The sequence below is a fragment of the Orcinus orca genome, chromosome 2 (assembly GCF_937001465.1).
Source record: "Orcinus orca chromosome 2, mOrcOrc1.1, whole genome shotgun sequence".
Taxonomy (NCBI): Eukaryota; Metazoa; Chordata; class Mammalia; order Artiodactyla; family Delphinidae; genus Orcinus; species Orcinus orca.
In genome coordinates this window covers 192,304,493-192,321,700 of record NC_064560.1, presented here as the reverse complement: position 1 = coordinate 192,321,700, position 17,208 = coordinate 192,304,493, and the positions used below count along the sequence as shown (strand labels likewise).

The 17,208-nt window shown below is 47.6% G+C and overlaps 1 protein-coding gene across 2 annotated transcripts in view; it reads left to right on the top strand.

Moving 5' to 3' along the window:
• Positions 1-17,208, top strand: part of CLMN (calmin) — a 119,577-nt gene that overhangs the window by 85,530 nt on the left and 16,839 nt on the right. For both annotated transcript variants that reach the window (XM_033419536.2, XM_004262491.3), the window contains exons 5-9: positions 4,750-4,842; positions 6,591-6,781; positions 8,855-9,048; positions 11,018-11,100; positions 15,493-17,091. In XM_033419536.2, coding sequence (XP_033275427.1) covers positions 4,750-4,842; positions 6,591-6,781; positions 8,855-9,048; positions 11,018-11,100; positions 15,493-17,091 — 2,160 coding nt within the window. The remainder of the gene's footprint in view (positions 1-4,749; positions 4,843-6,590; positions 6,782-8,854; positions 9,049-11,017; positions 11,101-15,492; positions 17,092-17,208) is intronic.

Genomic DNA, 17,208 nt, shown 5'->3' with positions numbered 1-17,208 from the left:
TCATTCAGATTCTAAGGCCTGGACTGATAAGCCTGGATCCCCACCCATGTCCTGGCTGCCAAGGGCAGGGAAAAGCACCTTTGGCTTTTGAAGAGGGAGGTGTACTCTGCCTCCCATACTGTGGGGAAAGCCCCAGACCTAGGAGGGAGTTCAGGTGGTGACGGCCAAAAAGCACAGCTCTGGTCATGGCAGCATCATTCATAATAGCCAAAAGGTGGGAGCAACCCAGATGCCCATCCGTGGACAAAGGGATGAACAAAATGTGGTCTATCCATGCGTTGGAATATTATTCTGCCATGAAAAAGAATGAAGTGCTGATACAAGCTACAGTGTGGTTGAACCTTGAAAACATTATGAAAGATGCCAGACAAAAAGGACCACTTCTTCTGTGAATCGATTCCTATGAAACGTCCAGCAGGGAAATCTCTCGAGTCAGAAAAGAGATGGGTGGTTGCTCAGGGTTGAGAGAGGTTGGGGGATTAGACAAGTGACAGTTAAAGGGTATAGGATTTCTTTCTGAGGTGATGAAAATGCTCTAAAATTATGGTGATGCCAAAAACCATGGAATTGTATATTTTAAGTGGGTGAATTGGATGGGAAGTGAATTGTATCTCTCAATAAAGCTGCTTTTAAAAAAGCACGTCCCGTTTCGTGAAAACGCTGGCCTCTCTGCAGAATCAGTTTCGCCATCCGCCTCGGTGCTGACGGCACGTCCAGGGCACCGCTGCCACGGCTTCCACTCCTGGGAAATGATGTAGACGCCTTGAGCCTCCATTTCCACATCTGTTACACAGAGGTGATGAGAGCCAAACCTACTTCAGAGGGTTGTTGAGGATGGAATGTGCCCGTCCAGGTGCGGTTTAGCCAAGTGCGGGCACAGGGCACAGGGTGAGGGCTGCGTTCGTTAGCTGTGGCTCTTGCTACCTCTCCCCAGCTCCATAGCTCCACTGTCTGCTCCTGGAAGGGAGCGTTAGGCGTGGCCCTCCTGGGCAGTGTCCGCCCCTGAATTCCGAAGAGCGTTGTTTTTATGATAACGTGGGGCCTTGGGACCACTGCCCGGGATACTCACTGTTCTTCCTTCCAGCTTGTGAACCCCTAAGTAATTTCTGCTCTGCCAGCTGCCTCGTGTTGATGGGTCTGTACTGTAGGCAGAACTCTCCCCCTGCGTTTACAAAGTGTCTTCTGTGGGCCCAGGGCTGTGCTCAGCCTTGGAGACATAAAGCTGCATTAGGAGCACATCTCCGCTTCAAGGAGCTTAGAGCCTCGCAGAGGAGGCCTCACAGGGACAGCAGGCTGCTCGTCACTACAGGGGCCCAGGGAGGAGCAGTGATCCTGCAGCAGCGAAAAAACAAACAGCCTGGGAGCCTGCTGGGGGGCGTTGCAGGTAGGACTAGCCCATGCTCAGGGGTGGCAGGCCTGGCCTTCTGTAATCCGTCCTTAAATGTTGCCCCAACTGCAGTAGCAGCCTTATGGTACAAAAGAAAGAACAGGAAAGCTCCCTTCTTCTTTATTTTTTGTTTAAAAATCTGGAAATACGCCAAATGTGGTTGTGTTATGTCAGCTCTTTGCCCCGTTGGCTCCCGTGGCCGGCAGGTGAATGGCCCCATGGGGAGGAGAGCACCAGTGGGTGAGGCAGGTGGAAACAGGCATTTTGGTTGCAGTCTCTTTCCCATTGCCAGAATCTGGGCCCTTGTTGGCCCCTTCCTGTCCCACTGTCCCAGCTCGAGGGAGGAGGGGCCCAGTGGCTCTCCTGAGCCAAAAAAGTGCCCAGAACTGGGTGATCAATGCCAAGCGGGTGCTGGAGGGGCAGCAGTCAGGTCCCATTTGCCCCAGGATTCAGGTGCTGTTAGTGTGGCCAGCCTCTGTCCCTCCCTCTCTCCCCTGAAACTGTGAGGCTCAGAGCATGGTGTTCACTGCTGTGTCAGAGACCCGCTGCCCCACAGGACCAGCTCTGTGACCTCCGGCAGGTCATTCAACCTCTCTGAGCCTCAACTTCCTCATCTGTGCAATGGGTATAGTATGACTAACCCATGAGAACCACTGGGCAGAAGTCAGCTCTCCCCGGGGAGGGCATTACTGTGATGACCATTATCCCTGCCCCACGATGGATGTGCCAGCCAGAGGGGGAGGAGGAATATTCCCAGAAGCCAGTTGGTCCACTTATTGTCAGTGTGGCGAAAACAACCAAGTTAGCGGGAAGAGGGGGAGGAGGACATTGTCCCTGAAGCTTCTGACTGATGTCCGGCTGCTACATCGTCTGTTTGCCAGGGAGAACCAAGCAGTGGCTGGGCACCTGCGGCAAGGTCTTCGGGCATATCCATAATCCCCTCCTTCCCTCAGCCAGGCTCCCCAGTCCCTGTGGCCAGGAGAGTGCTTTATTCTCCAAAGGTGACGTCTACTCCCTGCCCCCCCTTCCCTCCCTGTCCCAAGAGGGTGCGCCATCCTATTCCCCACATCCCTACAAGGCAGCTCCGTGATTTCTCACTTTGGGACACTTTCCATCAACCTCAGCTCAGAGGCCGTGCTGGGCTTCCTCCAGCGGGTAGCGAAGGCCAGGATTGACTGAGTGCTTTGATGTGACTCCCCCATGCTGGGATGTGATCAGTGAGCCACAGAAGCGGAGGGAGCTGCCAGAGCAGAGGTCCAGGGCACGCGATCAGCCACAGACCGCAGGTGACTCATCCCATGGGACGTGTGGCTGTGATGAATATGGACGGACTATTGGGCCTGAATTCCATTGGCTCTGTTGTTCACAATATTGACCACTTCCTTCAGCCTCTAACCCGCCAGTGATGAGCTTGTGCTCCCTGGATTATTCTCTGGGCATCAACCTGCAAAACACACCTGAGCCAGGGACTCAGGATTCTCACCTGTGATTAGGAAAGCCCAGGCCCTACTGATGGGTGTGGTCAGAAACCCCTGATGAACTGGTAGGGACAGAGACCCATCTTTTTTTGAAGCCCCAAAGGAAAGAGAGAAAGAAGTATTTGTGTGAGACGCTCTCTTTGTGTTTTCTTTCCCGAGTCTCCCAAGCAGAATTTTATGAATCAAATTTGGATTTGAAAGTTTACCTTGGGTCTTCCCTGGTAGCACAGTGGTTAAGAATTCTCCTGCCAATACAGGGGACGTGGGTTCGAGACCTGGTCCAGGAAGATCCCACATGCCATGGAGCAACTAAGCCCGTCCGCCATGACTACTGAGCCTCTGCTCTAGAGCCCGCGAGCCACAACTACTGAGCCCTTGCTTCGCAACTACTGAAGCCCATGTGCCTAAGCCCATGCTCCGCAACAAGAGAAGCCTGTGTGTGGCAACGAAGGGTAGCCCCGCTTGCTGCAACTAGAGAAAGCCTGCGTGCAGCAACAAAGACCTAACGCAGCCAAAAAAAGAAAAGGAAAAGTTTACCTTGATTTACTTGATTTCTCCTCTCCTCCTCCTGAAGAATGGAGTTTACATTTGCAAAGGGTGGTAAAGAATGAAGAGGCGGAAAATGTGACACAGATGGTTGTGGCCTGCAGTCTTCAATATTTGCTCTCTGGCTCTTTACAGAAGTTTGCAGACCCCTGATCTACATACTCAGGTTTTGTTTGCAGAGTAGAATGATGACTTAGAGCAGGCGTCCTCAAACCCAAGCGTGTAGCAGAATCACCTGGAGCTCTGGTTAAAATGCAGATTGTGGGGCTTCCCTGGTGGCGCAGTGGTTGAGAGTCCGCCTGCCGATGTAGGGGACGCGGGTTCGTGCCCCGGTCCAGGAAGATCCCACATGCCGCGGAGCGGCTGGGCCCGTGAGCCATGGCCGCTGAGCCTGCGCATCCGGAGCCTGTGCTCTGCAACGGGAGAGGCCACAACAGTGAGAGGCCCGCGTACCGCAAAAAAAAAAAAAAAAAGAATGATGGAGTCACTAGGCTCGATCGAATCAGATCAAATAGAATAGAATATTTAAAATGCAGATTGTGGCCCCTCCCAGGGTTCTGATTCAGCTGGTCTGCGGGAGAATTTGCGTTTCTAAGGAGTTCCCAGGTGACAACATGCTGCTGGTCCAGGGACCACACTTTGAAAACCAGTGCCTCGGGCATTCACCAAGGGCAATCATGCTGTGGTCAGAACATAGTTAAATAAATAACGTAATCTCTTAAGGGTTTCTCACATATGCCCATCTGAACCAGTCAGTAGGGTATTTTGTTGCGGGATGTTGCAGAAAGATGCAGAAATGCTGGGTAGCAGCCTTATCCCCACACACTATTTCCAGTTAGTAACGGATAATTGTCTTAGCTGTCCGTGTTCCTTGATCGCTGATGTCAGTGCTCTGTGTTTGTCCAAAGACGTGTTAAATCTGGAGGTTTGGTGGTGTTAGTGTAGTACACAGACCGCCCTTGGGCATTTACCATCTGTTCTTGGAAAAGGATGACTTTCTTACTAGCTGTGTGTCCTGGGCATGTTACATTGACTGCTCTGGAATTTCTTTACCGGAAATATAGAGATACTAGAAGAATCTGTGATGTGGGGTTGTTGTGAGGATGAATACTTGTAAGGAGCTTAGAATAGTGTCTGCGCATGTGAAGTACTATGCACGTGTCTATCAGACACACTTACGTACACTTTTGCATGTTGGGGTCCCCGAGAGGTGGCCTGGGGCAGCACCGAACAGCACAGGTGAGAAAGAGAAACGGGCCCACGACGACAGCATCAGAAAATAACGTGTTGCATCCTGTTTGGACACTCTTGTTAAGCTTATAAATTGCTTCTCTCCAGGTGAAACTGGTCAGCATCGACGCGGCAGAAATAGCAGATGGCAACCCCTCTTTGGTTCTTGGGCTGATTTGGAACATCATCCTCTTCTTCCAGGTAAAATCATTTCTTTCCTATAACACACGGTAATGATCTCCAGCAACACAAGAGTGGAGCTGGATGGAGGGAGACAGTGAGATTTCGTTTCTAACAGATTTTGACTTTTCTGTTTCCTGGGAAAGAACTAGAAGAACCTGGTTGCTAAAGGTTTTGAATTCCTGTGATTCTAAAAGTGATGTGAGCTCTGTTCTCCTCTTGGTACTTGAAGAGTTACCTATTTACTTCGAAAAGTAATTTTGTTCTAAAGCGTCACAACAGCTGGGGGATACTTCCAACCAAAAATTGAACTTGGTAGAGTTACTTTCCTAAAATGACTTGTGTTCATCAGAGACGGTTAAAGAGCCTGTACAAAGATAGCTCTAGGAAGAGGTGTGTGTGACAGGAAAGACCTTGTTTTTCCATCCTTAGCACCCTCAGCCTCTATCTGGAAATGCAGATTTTATAGAGCAAGGACAGGGTCTGTGGCTGGAGTATGAAGGGGATATTTCAGATTGTGCTCAAGTTCTTTTCCCTGAGTAGGAGGGGGTGAGTTGATGTTGTATCTTCTAAAATCTCCCTCTTTTGAAATAGAAGATAATGGCTCGTGGCTTAATGGGTCTCCCAAGCGTAAAAATGATCTGCACAGAGGCTTATGCTTACATTTCAGAGAAGAATGAGCTCAAACAAGGCTTGGAGACAATAGCCCTGAACTTATAAAACCAAAGGCTCCCTCTGAGCCTCAGTTTCCACATCTGTGAAATGGTAGCAGTGGTCCAACTATGTGGTGGGCATCAAGAGATGCTACGTGGGAAAGCCCTTTGTCAATTGTACAGTGTCACATACAGGCTTCAGTTACTGATGTTTGTTCTTCAACTCCCTGATAGACTGGAAACGTCCTGAAATGTGTAAAAAATCCTTAACTGCACTCTGGATCGTCATTCATTTATTTGGTAAATGTCTAGTGAGCTTCTCCCATGTGCCAGGCTCTGAGCATACAAAGTTTTGCTCTCGTGACTTTCTGGTATCTCAGACAGGTCAGTCCCATATTATAGAATTCTGTGGTGCAGGCCATGATCAGTATATGAGCAGAGTGTTGTGAAAGCTCCAAGCTGGGGCAACTATCTCAGAGGGGGAAGGGGGGAGGGGAAAACTTCCTGGGTAAAGTGACAACAGAGCAGGGTTTTAAAGGATGAGGAGTTCGCTAGACAAGTGCCTCTCAGACTTTATTGTGCATACCAATCACCTGGTATGGGGGTGGTATTGAAAGGCAGAGTCTGATTTCGTAGGTCTGGGGCGGGGCCTGGGGTTCTGCATTTCTCACAGGCACCCCATGGTAAGAGCACATTTTGAGTAGGCAGGAGTTCAGTGTTGGAAGGGAGGGACATCAGGCAGCAGGACCTGGGTGAGCATAGGCGGTGGGGCTTGAAACAGCATGATGCACTCTGGGAGCGATGGCCATGAAAGGACGGGGTAGGGGTAGGTGGAGCCAGGTCAGGAAGACCTCATCTGCAGCCTCTGGCCAGAGCTAAAGAGACTCCAGGAAGAGATGATTTTCCCTGCAAAGCATCACTGCACGCACCACAAGCCACAAGAAACAGACAGGCCATCATGAGTACTGACCCCTGACCCCCTGACACACGACCCTCAGGAAGGGGTTTCTCCCGATCTGGAGAACCAGTTCTGCACAAGCTGGTCCCTCCAGCCGGGGTCCATGAGGGACTGTGCTGGGTCTGCCTCCGGGGTCTGAAACGCCGTTTTCCTTCCAGATTAAAGAACTCACCGGCAACCTCAGCAGAAATTCTCCATCTTCCAGCCTGTCACCCGGCTCAGGGGGCACAGACTCAGACTCCTCCTTCCCACCCACGCCCACTGCAGAGAGGAGTGCGGTGATATCGGTGAAAGACCAGAGGAGGGCCATCAGGACACTGTTGACATGGGTGCAGAGGAAAACAAGGAAGTAAGCCACACGCCCTGTGCCCCAGCCCCCCGTGCTCTGCCAGGCAGGGGGAGGAGGGCTAAGAAGAAGGGCATCACCGTGTACTCAGTTATGTCCTGGCGCTTCCCGTAGACTCTCAGAAAAGGCATCCTGTCAGTTTCTGTTTCTGCACACAAAACGGTACTCACCCCGTGTTTGGTTTGCAGAAAGCTGATGATAGAATAGAAATCCCAGGGGCCTTCAACACATTAAATCCCAATGTGGGGATGGCCCTTGGATCCTAGTAACATGGACACCTTTATTATTAAGCTTCTGGGTATCTTTCAGAGTCTGTACCTACTTAAAAACGAGGAACAATAAAGGCTGCAGCCTATCAGAGTCAGGTCTGGCCCTTCCAAAACTGAGACAGGTGAACTGGAACCAAGTTCCTGGCCTTCTGTTTAACCCCTTCCAGACTGGGGAGAGCCTGGTGAATCTCTCACCTTTCTAAGCTGCATTTGTAAGGTGGTGACTTACCATTCACCCCCTTATGGGAGAGTTGGGGTTAAATGAAATAAACCCTGTGAAAGCAGCTTGCAGAGTACCAGCACTTAGTAAGTGCTCAGCAGCGGACCCTGGCTCCCCAGTGTATGGAAATAAAAGATGAGAGAGAAGTTGGGTCTTTGGGGTTTTGATTAAGGGGTTAAGCGTGATAGAGTTGATTAATGTGAACAACCAGTAAATGGTGTTTTAAAATAAATTTATCTTATTTATTTTAAAATTTATTTTAAAATAAATCAAGTGAGCTCATTGCCAGGAGTTAGGGTGGCTGTAACAGAGAGGAAGGGCCTTTGCAGGGAGTAGAACATCTGTACCGCCATTGCGGCACCGGTCACAGGAATGGGTGCTTGTGACAAAGTGTCATGGCGCTTATACCATCCCCGCGACACTGAAGCCAGTGAAATCCTAATTCGGTCTGTGGTCTTAATAGCCCTGTACCCACGTCGGTGTCCCGGTTCTGATAACACACGCCGGTAACGTAGGATGCTGCTGTTGAAAGAAGCTGGGTGAAGGGTCTACAGGGGCCCTTTGCACTGCTGTTGCAATTTCTTATGAATCTCAAATGATTTCTAAATAACAGCATTTTTTTTTTTTTTTTTTTTTTTTGCGGTACGCGGGCCTCTCACTGTTGTGGCCTCTCTCGTTGTGGAGCACAGGCTCCGGACGCGCAGGCTCAGCAGCCATGGCTCACGGGCCCAGCCGCTCCGTGGCATGTGGGATCTTCCCGGACCGGGGCACGAACCCGTGTCCCCTGCATCGGCAGGCGGACTCTCAACCACTGCGCCACCTGGGAAGCCCCAGGATTTTTCTCAACCACTGCACCACCTGGGAAGCCCCAGGATTTTTTTTTAAAGAGAGTTCAGGGATCACAGTTGAGAGACTGACGGGGGCGGATATGGTCTCAAGGGATGGAGTCCAAAGGAAATGAGTGCCTGGCAGGATTATCTATCTTTGTCACTTTTCATGTTCTGATTTTATTTGTATTAATCATGACGTTAGCTGTCCCTTAGTGAGTGGCTTTCACGTGCCATCTGCATTGCACGTTAGATTGTCCACGTGACATGGCCATTTTGGGGGATCCAGCCTACTACTTGCCCATGACAGCTGCCCTGTTTTATGAATGAGTTTGAGGCTTAGAGGTATGTGACTCCAGGCCACAGCACTGGAAGCACAGTGGGGCAGCCGGAGTGTGAACTTGTGTCTTTCTGGCTCCATTTTTTTACACAACACATCTATGTTTGCTGCATTTTGAACATCACTGATAAAAGGAACAGTGTATAAAATGACTCCTTTATATATGTGTGTGTATAAATATGTATATATCTGGGAATTGGGAAACACAAGGTTCTATTCTGTCTCCTCGTGTGATGGACACCTTCCTATCGTGTTTGTCTGGAAATGGAAATACCAGTGGTTCAGTGCAGCTATCCCCATCCTCAGGGCTTGGGGCATCTTGGCCTCTCCAGGTCAGCAGCTCCCAGCCCCGCTCGGAGGCCCGCGAGGCATCCCCGAGGCTGCTTACTGACCTGCACTGAGGCGGCTCCTTTTCCTCAGGTATGGCGTGGCGGTGCAGGACTTTGCAGGCAGCTGGAGAAGCGGGCTGGCTTTCCTGGCAGTGATCAAGGCCATCGACCCCAGCCTGGTCGACATGAAGCAGGCGCTAGAAGACTCCATGCGGGAAAATCTAGAGAAGGCTTTCAGCATCGCTCACGACGCCCTTCACATCCCCAGGCTCCTGGAGCCAGAAGGTAGATGTGGTTCTCTCTCTTTCTCTTTCTTTGTAATATATATATATATATATATATATATATATTTTACATATGTAACACCTGCTGTCCAACCTGGAGAATACAGAAATATCTAATGAAGTCAGTTTTACATCTCCTGTATTCCTGCCACTGAGATCATTTTGCCAGTATTTTTCCTTACATCTAATTACAATTTTTTTACCTAATTGGGATCATTCAGTGTATGTATGGTTTCGTATCCTACTTTTTTTAAACCTAATGTTATAATTGTGACATAAGTATGCTGATAGGAGGTCCTCATTACATATTTTTATTGGCCGCAAAATGGTCCATGTAGTGGGTGCACCAAAATTTACTTAGCTCTTTACTACTGGTGGACATCGAGGTTGTTTCAGAATAGTCATGTTTATACATAACGCTGCAATGAACATCTTATTGGTTAAAGCTCAGTGTGCATCTCAGATTATTTCCTCCAGGACCAGGTCCCAACAGCGGAATGAATGACACAGCTAGAAAGTACACACTTTTTAGGGCACTTGGTTATCTCTGTCAAATCGCCTTCCATGTGGATTAGGCTAACTTAGGACTCCCTCTGGCAGTGAGTGAGGGTCCCAGCTCAACAGACTCGCTGATGGGGCAGGCCGTGAGCTGGCTGCTGGCAGGGAGGGACTAAGACAGTAGGGAACAACAGAATCTTGGGTGCAAGGAGAGCTGGAGTCTTCATTCCACCTTCTCTGCTCGTCAGCCACGTGTGAGGCTTCCCTCAAATCATTCCCCTTCTCTGGGCCTAGACTTCCTGAAGTGTACAACAAAGAGAAAATACCTCCCTGGTCTGTGGGATCCTTCGCCGTCAAGCATCCCAAGATCCCGTGTAAAAACCACGTGTTCTTGTTGGTGGGAATGTAAATTGGTGCAGCTCTTATGGAAAACTGTATGGAGGTTCCTCAAAAAATTAAAAATAGACAACCATGTGATCCAGCAAACCCTCTACTGAATATATATCCAAAGGAAATGAAATTAAAAAAACAACAAAAATAAACCAACCACCTCAGGAATTCCCTGGCAGTCTAGTGGTTAAGACTCAGTGCTTTCACTGTTGTGGGCCTGAGTTTGATCCCTGGTCAGGGAACTAAGATCCCGCAAGGCACACTGCATGACCAAAAACCCCCCCAAAACAAAAAAAAAAAACCCCCAAACCAACAAAACAAAAACAAAGGAAATGAAATTGCAATCTTGGAGAAATATCTGCACACCAGTGTTCACTGCAGCATTATTCACAATAGGCAAAGCATGGTAACAACCGACGCATCCATCAGTGGATGAAGAGATAAAGAAAATGCTGTGTGTATGTACAATGGAATATTATTCAGCCATGAAAAAGAAAGAACTCCTGCCATTTACCACAGCACAAATGAACCTGGAGGACATTATGCTGAGTGAAGTAAGCCAGGCACAGAAAGACAAATACTACATGATCTCACTTATACGTGGAATCTGAAAAAGCCAAACTCATAGAACCAGAGAGTATAAGGGTGGTTACCAGGGGCTGGGGTTGGGGGTGGGGTGGGAAAAGTAGGGAAATGTACAAACTTTCAGTTACAAGATGAATAAGTTCTGGGGAGTCTAACATACAGTATGGTGACTATAGCTAATAGTACCGTATTGTGTACTAGAAATTTGCTAAGAGGCTAGATCTTAAGGTTTCTCAGCACACCAAAAAAACCCAAAAAACAAAAAAGGTAACTCTGTGAGGTGATGGATGTGTGAATTAACTTGCTTGTGGGAATTATTTCACGATGTATATGTATGTCAAACCATCATGCTGTACACCTTAAATAGATACAATTTTCATTTGTCAATTATACCTCAATAAAGCTGGAAAACAATTTTTTAATTAAAAATGGTTTAAATCAATAAAACAAAAACCGTGTTTTGCGTGTCCTTCTAACTCCTGTGTCTCTCTTAACAGACATCATGGTTGACACGCCAGATGAGCAGTCCATCGTGACTTACGTGGCTCAGTTTCTAGAACATTTCCCGGAGTTGGAAGCCGTATGTCTGTTTTCCTTACCTATAATTCAGAAACCATACACTTCCATCAGCTGGCCATCCCATGGAGCTCGGGGCTCGGGCTGTGTTGTTCTGTGTGACAGCTGTAAGGATCAAAACTCGATCTCAAGTGCTTTGTCGCTCACTCATTTCAAAATCATAGATAACGTGTATGACATTTAAAAGCAGAGTGGGAAGCTAGGCACACCTCTTACGAACCTCTTCCCATCCCAAACTTTATTAAGATTAGAAGAGATGCCCACTTGTAATATGAATCAGCCACTTGATTTTCTAGATGCCAGGTGGAACGTTTTAGCAGTCTACCAGATTTTATCAGAATGTGAGAAATTCTCATAGAGAATGACCATTCAAAAGCATGCCTTTTTATTTTCAGAATCTGAGTAGACTTGCTGACAGAGTGTTTGGAGCAGAATCAGACCTTTTAGAAGTTGTCATGGCTCTGTTGAACCTCCAGCCAACCCGTGCATAAGCCCAAGATGATAATAACAATGATCACAAGGATAACAACAGTCCTTTATTGAATGTATTGGAAATCTGCTGAACGCCTACTGCTGGCTCAGGGGATCTTAGCAATAAGCAAGATGGATGAGGTCCCTGACCTTTTGTAGCTTTGTTCTAATAGAGGAAACAGTTGACAAGTCCGCAAACATGTCATCATTTCAGGGAGTTAGACGTACTAGACAAAAAAGAAAAAAGCATAAAGAGCTAATACTTGCAGGGAGAATGGGCCGCTCTTCTAGCTGGAGGCTTGTCAGGTAACCATCCCTTGTGTCTCTGGGCTGACTGCCACCTCTGCGATTCCACTTGACTTGGTATCATTATTTTCACTTTGTAGAAGAGAAAACAGATACTCTAAGAGGCTTAAAGAGCTCTCCAGGGTTGCCCAGCTACCAAGTGCAGAGCTGGGGTTTGATCCCAGTTCTCTGTGGTTGCAAAGTTCAGGCTTTTAGATTCCTTACAACATATGCTGAAACTGAGACCCCATTTTGCATAGCTCAGAAGAGCCAGACTGGGTCTCCCCCAGGATGTGGCTCTCGTTCCAGTCCCTACCTATGTGTGTGTTTCCCGTCTGTTTCTGGCCCACAGATCACTTGCCAGGGTACTTTAGAAGCAGGCATTCCAGGGCTGGAATGTCAGTTCTTCCACTTGAAGCTGTGTGACCTTGAGCCGCTTTCGTAACCTCTCTGATACATGTCCGTATGAGATGCCATCTGTAAAATGGAAAGATGACCCACGTTTCAGAGTTACGTGAAGAATAAATAGATACAGAAAGTACTTACTCCTGTGCGTGGCACAGCAGTTGATGCCCAGAAAATGGTGGTGATATTATTTTGCCATTTAATCTTCATAGGCCATTACTGAATTCTGAAATACTAGGCACCAGGGCTTTTATTAGCCCTGAGCTCTTAAGCTGTAGGCAGACTTTAAAATTAACTAAAATTTATGATATTTGTGTGAGTCAAGGTCACGGCCGGGATTCAGCAGATCTGACACTTGGATCTCCCCAGTGCTGGGGTCAGAGACTAGGGCTGGGGCAAGAGAGGTTCAACAAGATATGATACCTGGAGTAGGTCATCCTGACTCATGGAAGGAACACAGTGCATCACCACAGAACAGTCCATTTACATCCCCAGGGGAATATAGATGAGCCATCCCAGCTAATCTAGACTCTCATCAAACCGCTGTTTTTTTTAAGCTTAACAATTCAGCTGAGTTTAGTACATTTCAGTAAACATTCATTAAGCCCTGACCGCATACCAGACACTGTGCCTGGCTTTATGGCCCGACATATGGCTTATTTGGGTAAACATACCATATGCACTTGCAAAGAATGTGTCTTGTGCAGTGAAAGTGTTGGCAGTCTTTAAATATCAATTAGGTTGAGTTGGTTAATATGCTGTTCTAATATCCTATGGACATACTGACTCTTTTTTTTTGCTTTTCCTATCAATGAGTGTGAGGGAGAAAAGTTAAAAATCTCTGACTTATGATTGTGGATTGGTTGTGCTTCTTACTTCTGTCAGCTTTCGCTTTATGTATGTGGAAGCTCTGCCACACATGTATACACATTTAGGACTGTTGTCTCTTCCTGACGACATCATCATTTTATTTTTATTTTATTTTGTCTTGGAGTGTCCTTGGTCTGACAGGAATATAGCCATACCAACTTTCTTATGATTAGTGTTTGTGTGATACATCTTTTTCCATCTTTCTCCTTTCAGAATATGCTTATGTTTAAAGCACGTCCCTTGCAAATAGTATAGATTTGGGTCTTGTTTTTTATCCATTCTGACAAGAATTTAGTGTGTCATTTTATTAGTGTATTTTTTTACCATTTACTTCACGTAATCTACCATCTTGATTGTTGTTTTTTATTGGTCCTATCTGTTCTATGTTCCTTTGTCCTTCCTTTCTAACTTTTTTTCTGATTATTCAGTTACTTTTTTGGTTTCCATTTTATCTCCTCTGTTGGCTTTAAAACAACATCTCCTTGTTTTATCTTTTTAGTAGTTTTCAAACTAGGGGTTATAATAATCATCTTGAACATAATTCAGTCTACTTTGGATTACTATAATACAACATGAAATAAAATGCATATTTATATATTTTTATATATGCAGCTATGTCATTCCACTCACCTCTTCTCCATTCCTTTGTGCTGTTATTGCCACTGACTTTCTTCTGCATATGTTTTAATCCTCAATGCTTTGTTATTATTTGTGCTTTAAACAGGAGACTTTTTAAGAAAACTTTTTAAATAGTCTTTTATATTGGCCATACATTTACCATCTCAGGTACTTTTCATTCCCCCCTTCAGCTCCAGGCTTTCATCTGTGATCCTTTCCTTCAGCCTGAAGAAAAACCTTTGTATTTCTTGTAGTATAGGTTAAGCGGTTATTTTAGACTCTTTATTTACTAGTTCTAACCCCCAGTTATCTTTGGGTCTACTTCTAATGACTATTGTTTCTCCTGATTATGGGTCTCTTCTCTTGCTTATTTGTGACTTAAATTTTTTTATTTTATGCCAAATCTGGTGTATAAAGGAGCAGTACAGTTGAGGTAGATGACATTTTTCCCCCAGAGAATATAGCCCTTTCCCAAACAAGGACCTATAATGAGGAGCTGATCATTTTGACCTTCTCAGGAGCTGATAAAGGCTCTGTTGAAGTTTTATTTAATTTCAGCCCTCCAGTTTCAAGTAATTGTATAATGAGGTCAATCCACCCTCCCTACCAGTGCATTGGGAGCCAGGCTCTGCAGTACCACCAAGATTGCTCTCTGCTTTTCAGCCCTGCTCTCAGCTGCTGCATCTTTTTGTTTCTAACTGGTGTAGTTGATTTACAATGTTGTTAGTTTCTGGCGTACAGCAGAGTGATCCAGTTACGTAAATACATTCTTTTTCATATTCTTTGCCATTATGGATTATTACAAGATACTGAATATAGTTTCTTGTGCTATACAATAAGTCCTTGTTGGTTATCTATTTTGTATATAGTAGTGTGTATATATTTACCTCAAACTCCTAATATATCCCTCCCTTGCCTTTCCCCTTTGGTAACCATAAGTTTGTTTTCTGTGTCTGTGGGTCTGTTTCTGTTTTGTAAATAAGCTCATTTGTATCGTATTTTAGATTCCATGTATAAATGATATCATATGATATTTGTCTTTGTCTATCTGCCTTACTTCACTTAGTACGATAATCTCTATGTCCATGCGTGTTGTGGTCAGTGGCGTTGTTTCATTCTGTTTTATGGCTGAGTAATATTCCATTTTGTGTGTGTGTGTGTGTGTGTGTGTGTGTGTGTGTATACACCACATCTTCTTTATCCATTCCTCTGTTGGTGGACACTTAGGTTGCTTCCATGTCTTGGCTATTGTGAATAATTCAGCTGCATCTTACTTAGCAGAAGTCTCTGTGTGGGAGAATTAGTATATGAAGAGAACTAGTGTTGTGTTTGGGCCCCTTCTAGATTCAATCTCTCACGCCAGCCCACACAATCAATAAATATTTAGCTGATCTTTCCTCATCTCGGATGAGTTCGCTCTCCTGTCCGTACCCAGACCAGGCAGTGGCCCACAGGTATGAACTCATGGACAATCTCTGCTCACTTAGGAAGGGCTCATCCTTCTCCAGAGTTCAGTTCATTGATATGTCTTTGCAGCCATAGCTTTAAAAAAAAACACATTCTTTTAAACTTTGGTGTTCTCACATTTCAGCAGGAACAGTAGTCATTTGCCAGTCTACCTCTGCATCAGAACACTTCCATTCCTTCTGAAGTGCTTTTTCCACTTTGGTGTTTGTATTTTGAGAGGGGACGCCGCGTGACACTTAGACGCTCTGCTGATTTCACGTTGCCCTGTATTTCTTGGCAGGAGGATTTTGCGGATTCCGACAAAGAAGCCCCTATTGAATCCACCTTCGTCCGCATCAGAGAAACCCCTTCTGAACAAGAGAGCACCGTCTTCCTTCTGACTGAGAACGGGGAGCGTGCCTACACCGTCAACCACGAAACGAGCCACCCACCACCCTCCAAAGTCTTCGTCTGTGACAAGCCTGAGGGCGTGAAGGAGCCCTGCGTTACCAGCCGGGAGCTGGCAGACAGCTGCTCTGAGTTCACGCACGAGATCGTTGACCAGGTTCTCCACGGGGTCCCAGGGAAGATCAACAGCACTGGCGAGCTGGCTCCAGAGTCTTCCATCTTATCATCCAGAAAGGACAGCCAGAGGTCCACCTCTCTGCCAATCAAGAAAACTGTGCACTTTGAGGCTGACACCTACAAGGAGGCCTCCTGCAGTAGGGACCCTTTCTACAGTCCAGACCTTCGCTTCGAAGGAAGCCCAAGAGAGACCAAGGAGTTGTCCAAGCAGGACGGACAGGTCTGGGCGGCTGAGGTTGCCGAGGAAACACCGAAACAGGAGGCCCCGGAGATCCTGGAAGCAGCCTCCAGTGAGGCCCCCAGCGACGTGTCTTCAGTGGACGGTAAGGTCAGTCATCCTCCGACTTCCCAGACCTCTCCCTCCTGGAATGGGGTGTCGGAGAGGGCAGCTGGCCCAGGGGAAGAGGGCCGTTCCCCGTCATCCCTGGGAGAGGATACCATTGTGGCCGATTCCATGGAGATCGAGGTTAAGCTGCTGACTGTAGAAGCTATGGATAAGGAAGACCCTTTCGAAGGTATACCATTAAAAGCCTCGAAATTCAGCAGCGACCTCGTAGGTTTTCCCTCCACCAGCCAGGCTTTCCACGAGGTTCCTTCGCCTCATGAGAAAAAGCCTGCCGAGGAGGAGGTGTCCGAGGACCGTGCTGAGAAGTTGCGTAAAAGGAGAGGTAAATCTGCCCACAGGAAGACAGATTTGGATGAGGCCCCCGTGAAGCCCAACCAGCAGGAACCTCACAAGGACCCTGGACCAGAAGACCGAGGCTCTTCTTTGGAGGCACCGGTGGATAAAAAGCCAGAAGTGTATGAAAAGGCCAAACACAAGTCCCCCCGGCGCCGTCGGGGTGAGGAGGAAGGGGAAGCCGAGGGCCCACGGGGCCTTGGGGGAGAGTTGCCTTCCAGTCCAGCCAACAGCAGCCGCAGCTTGGAGACCCTCCGTAGCCCCAGCGACGAGGGCCTGGATTTCGAGCCGTCTCCACCGCCCTCCAGGATCTCCATCATCCCCCACGACCTTTTCTACTACCCGCATTACGAGGTCCCCCTGGCTGCGGTTTTGGAGGCTTACGCAGAAGGCGTGGAGGATTTGAGAAACGAAGAAGTGGACCTCGAAGAGCCAGAGGGGTATCTGCCGGACGCGGGGGCCGGGGAGGCCGAGGCCTCCCAGAGCAGCTGCAGCTTCGCCGGGCGGGGCAAGGGCCACCCCCAGGCCAGCGTCGCGGAGGATGCCGGACCAGCCTCGGAACCCAGCCCCCCGTCCCCGCAGGAGGACCACCAGCCAAGTGAGGACGCAGAGAGTGTCCCCGTGCAGGGCCACCAGGTACTTGACTGCGGGGGCGGGAACACTGAGTGGGGAGTTCTGTGCTTCTCCTAAGCTCGGCTTCTTCCTCCATAGAACAGAGAAAGGCAGTTTCCCTCACAGGCATCCCAGGTCCAG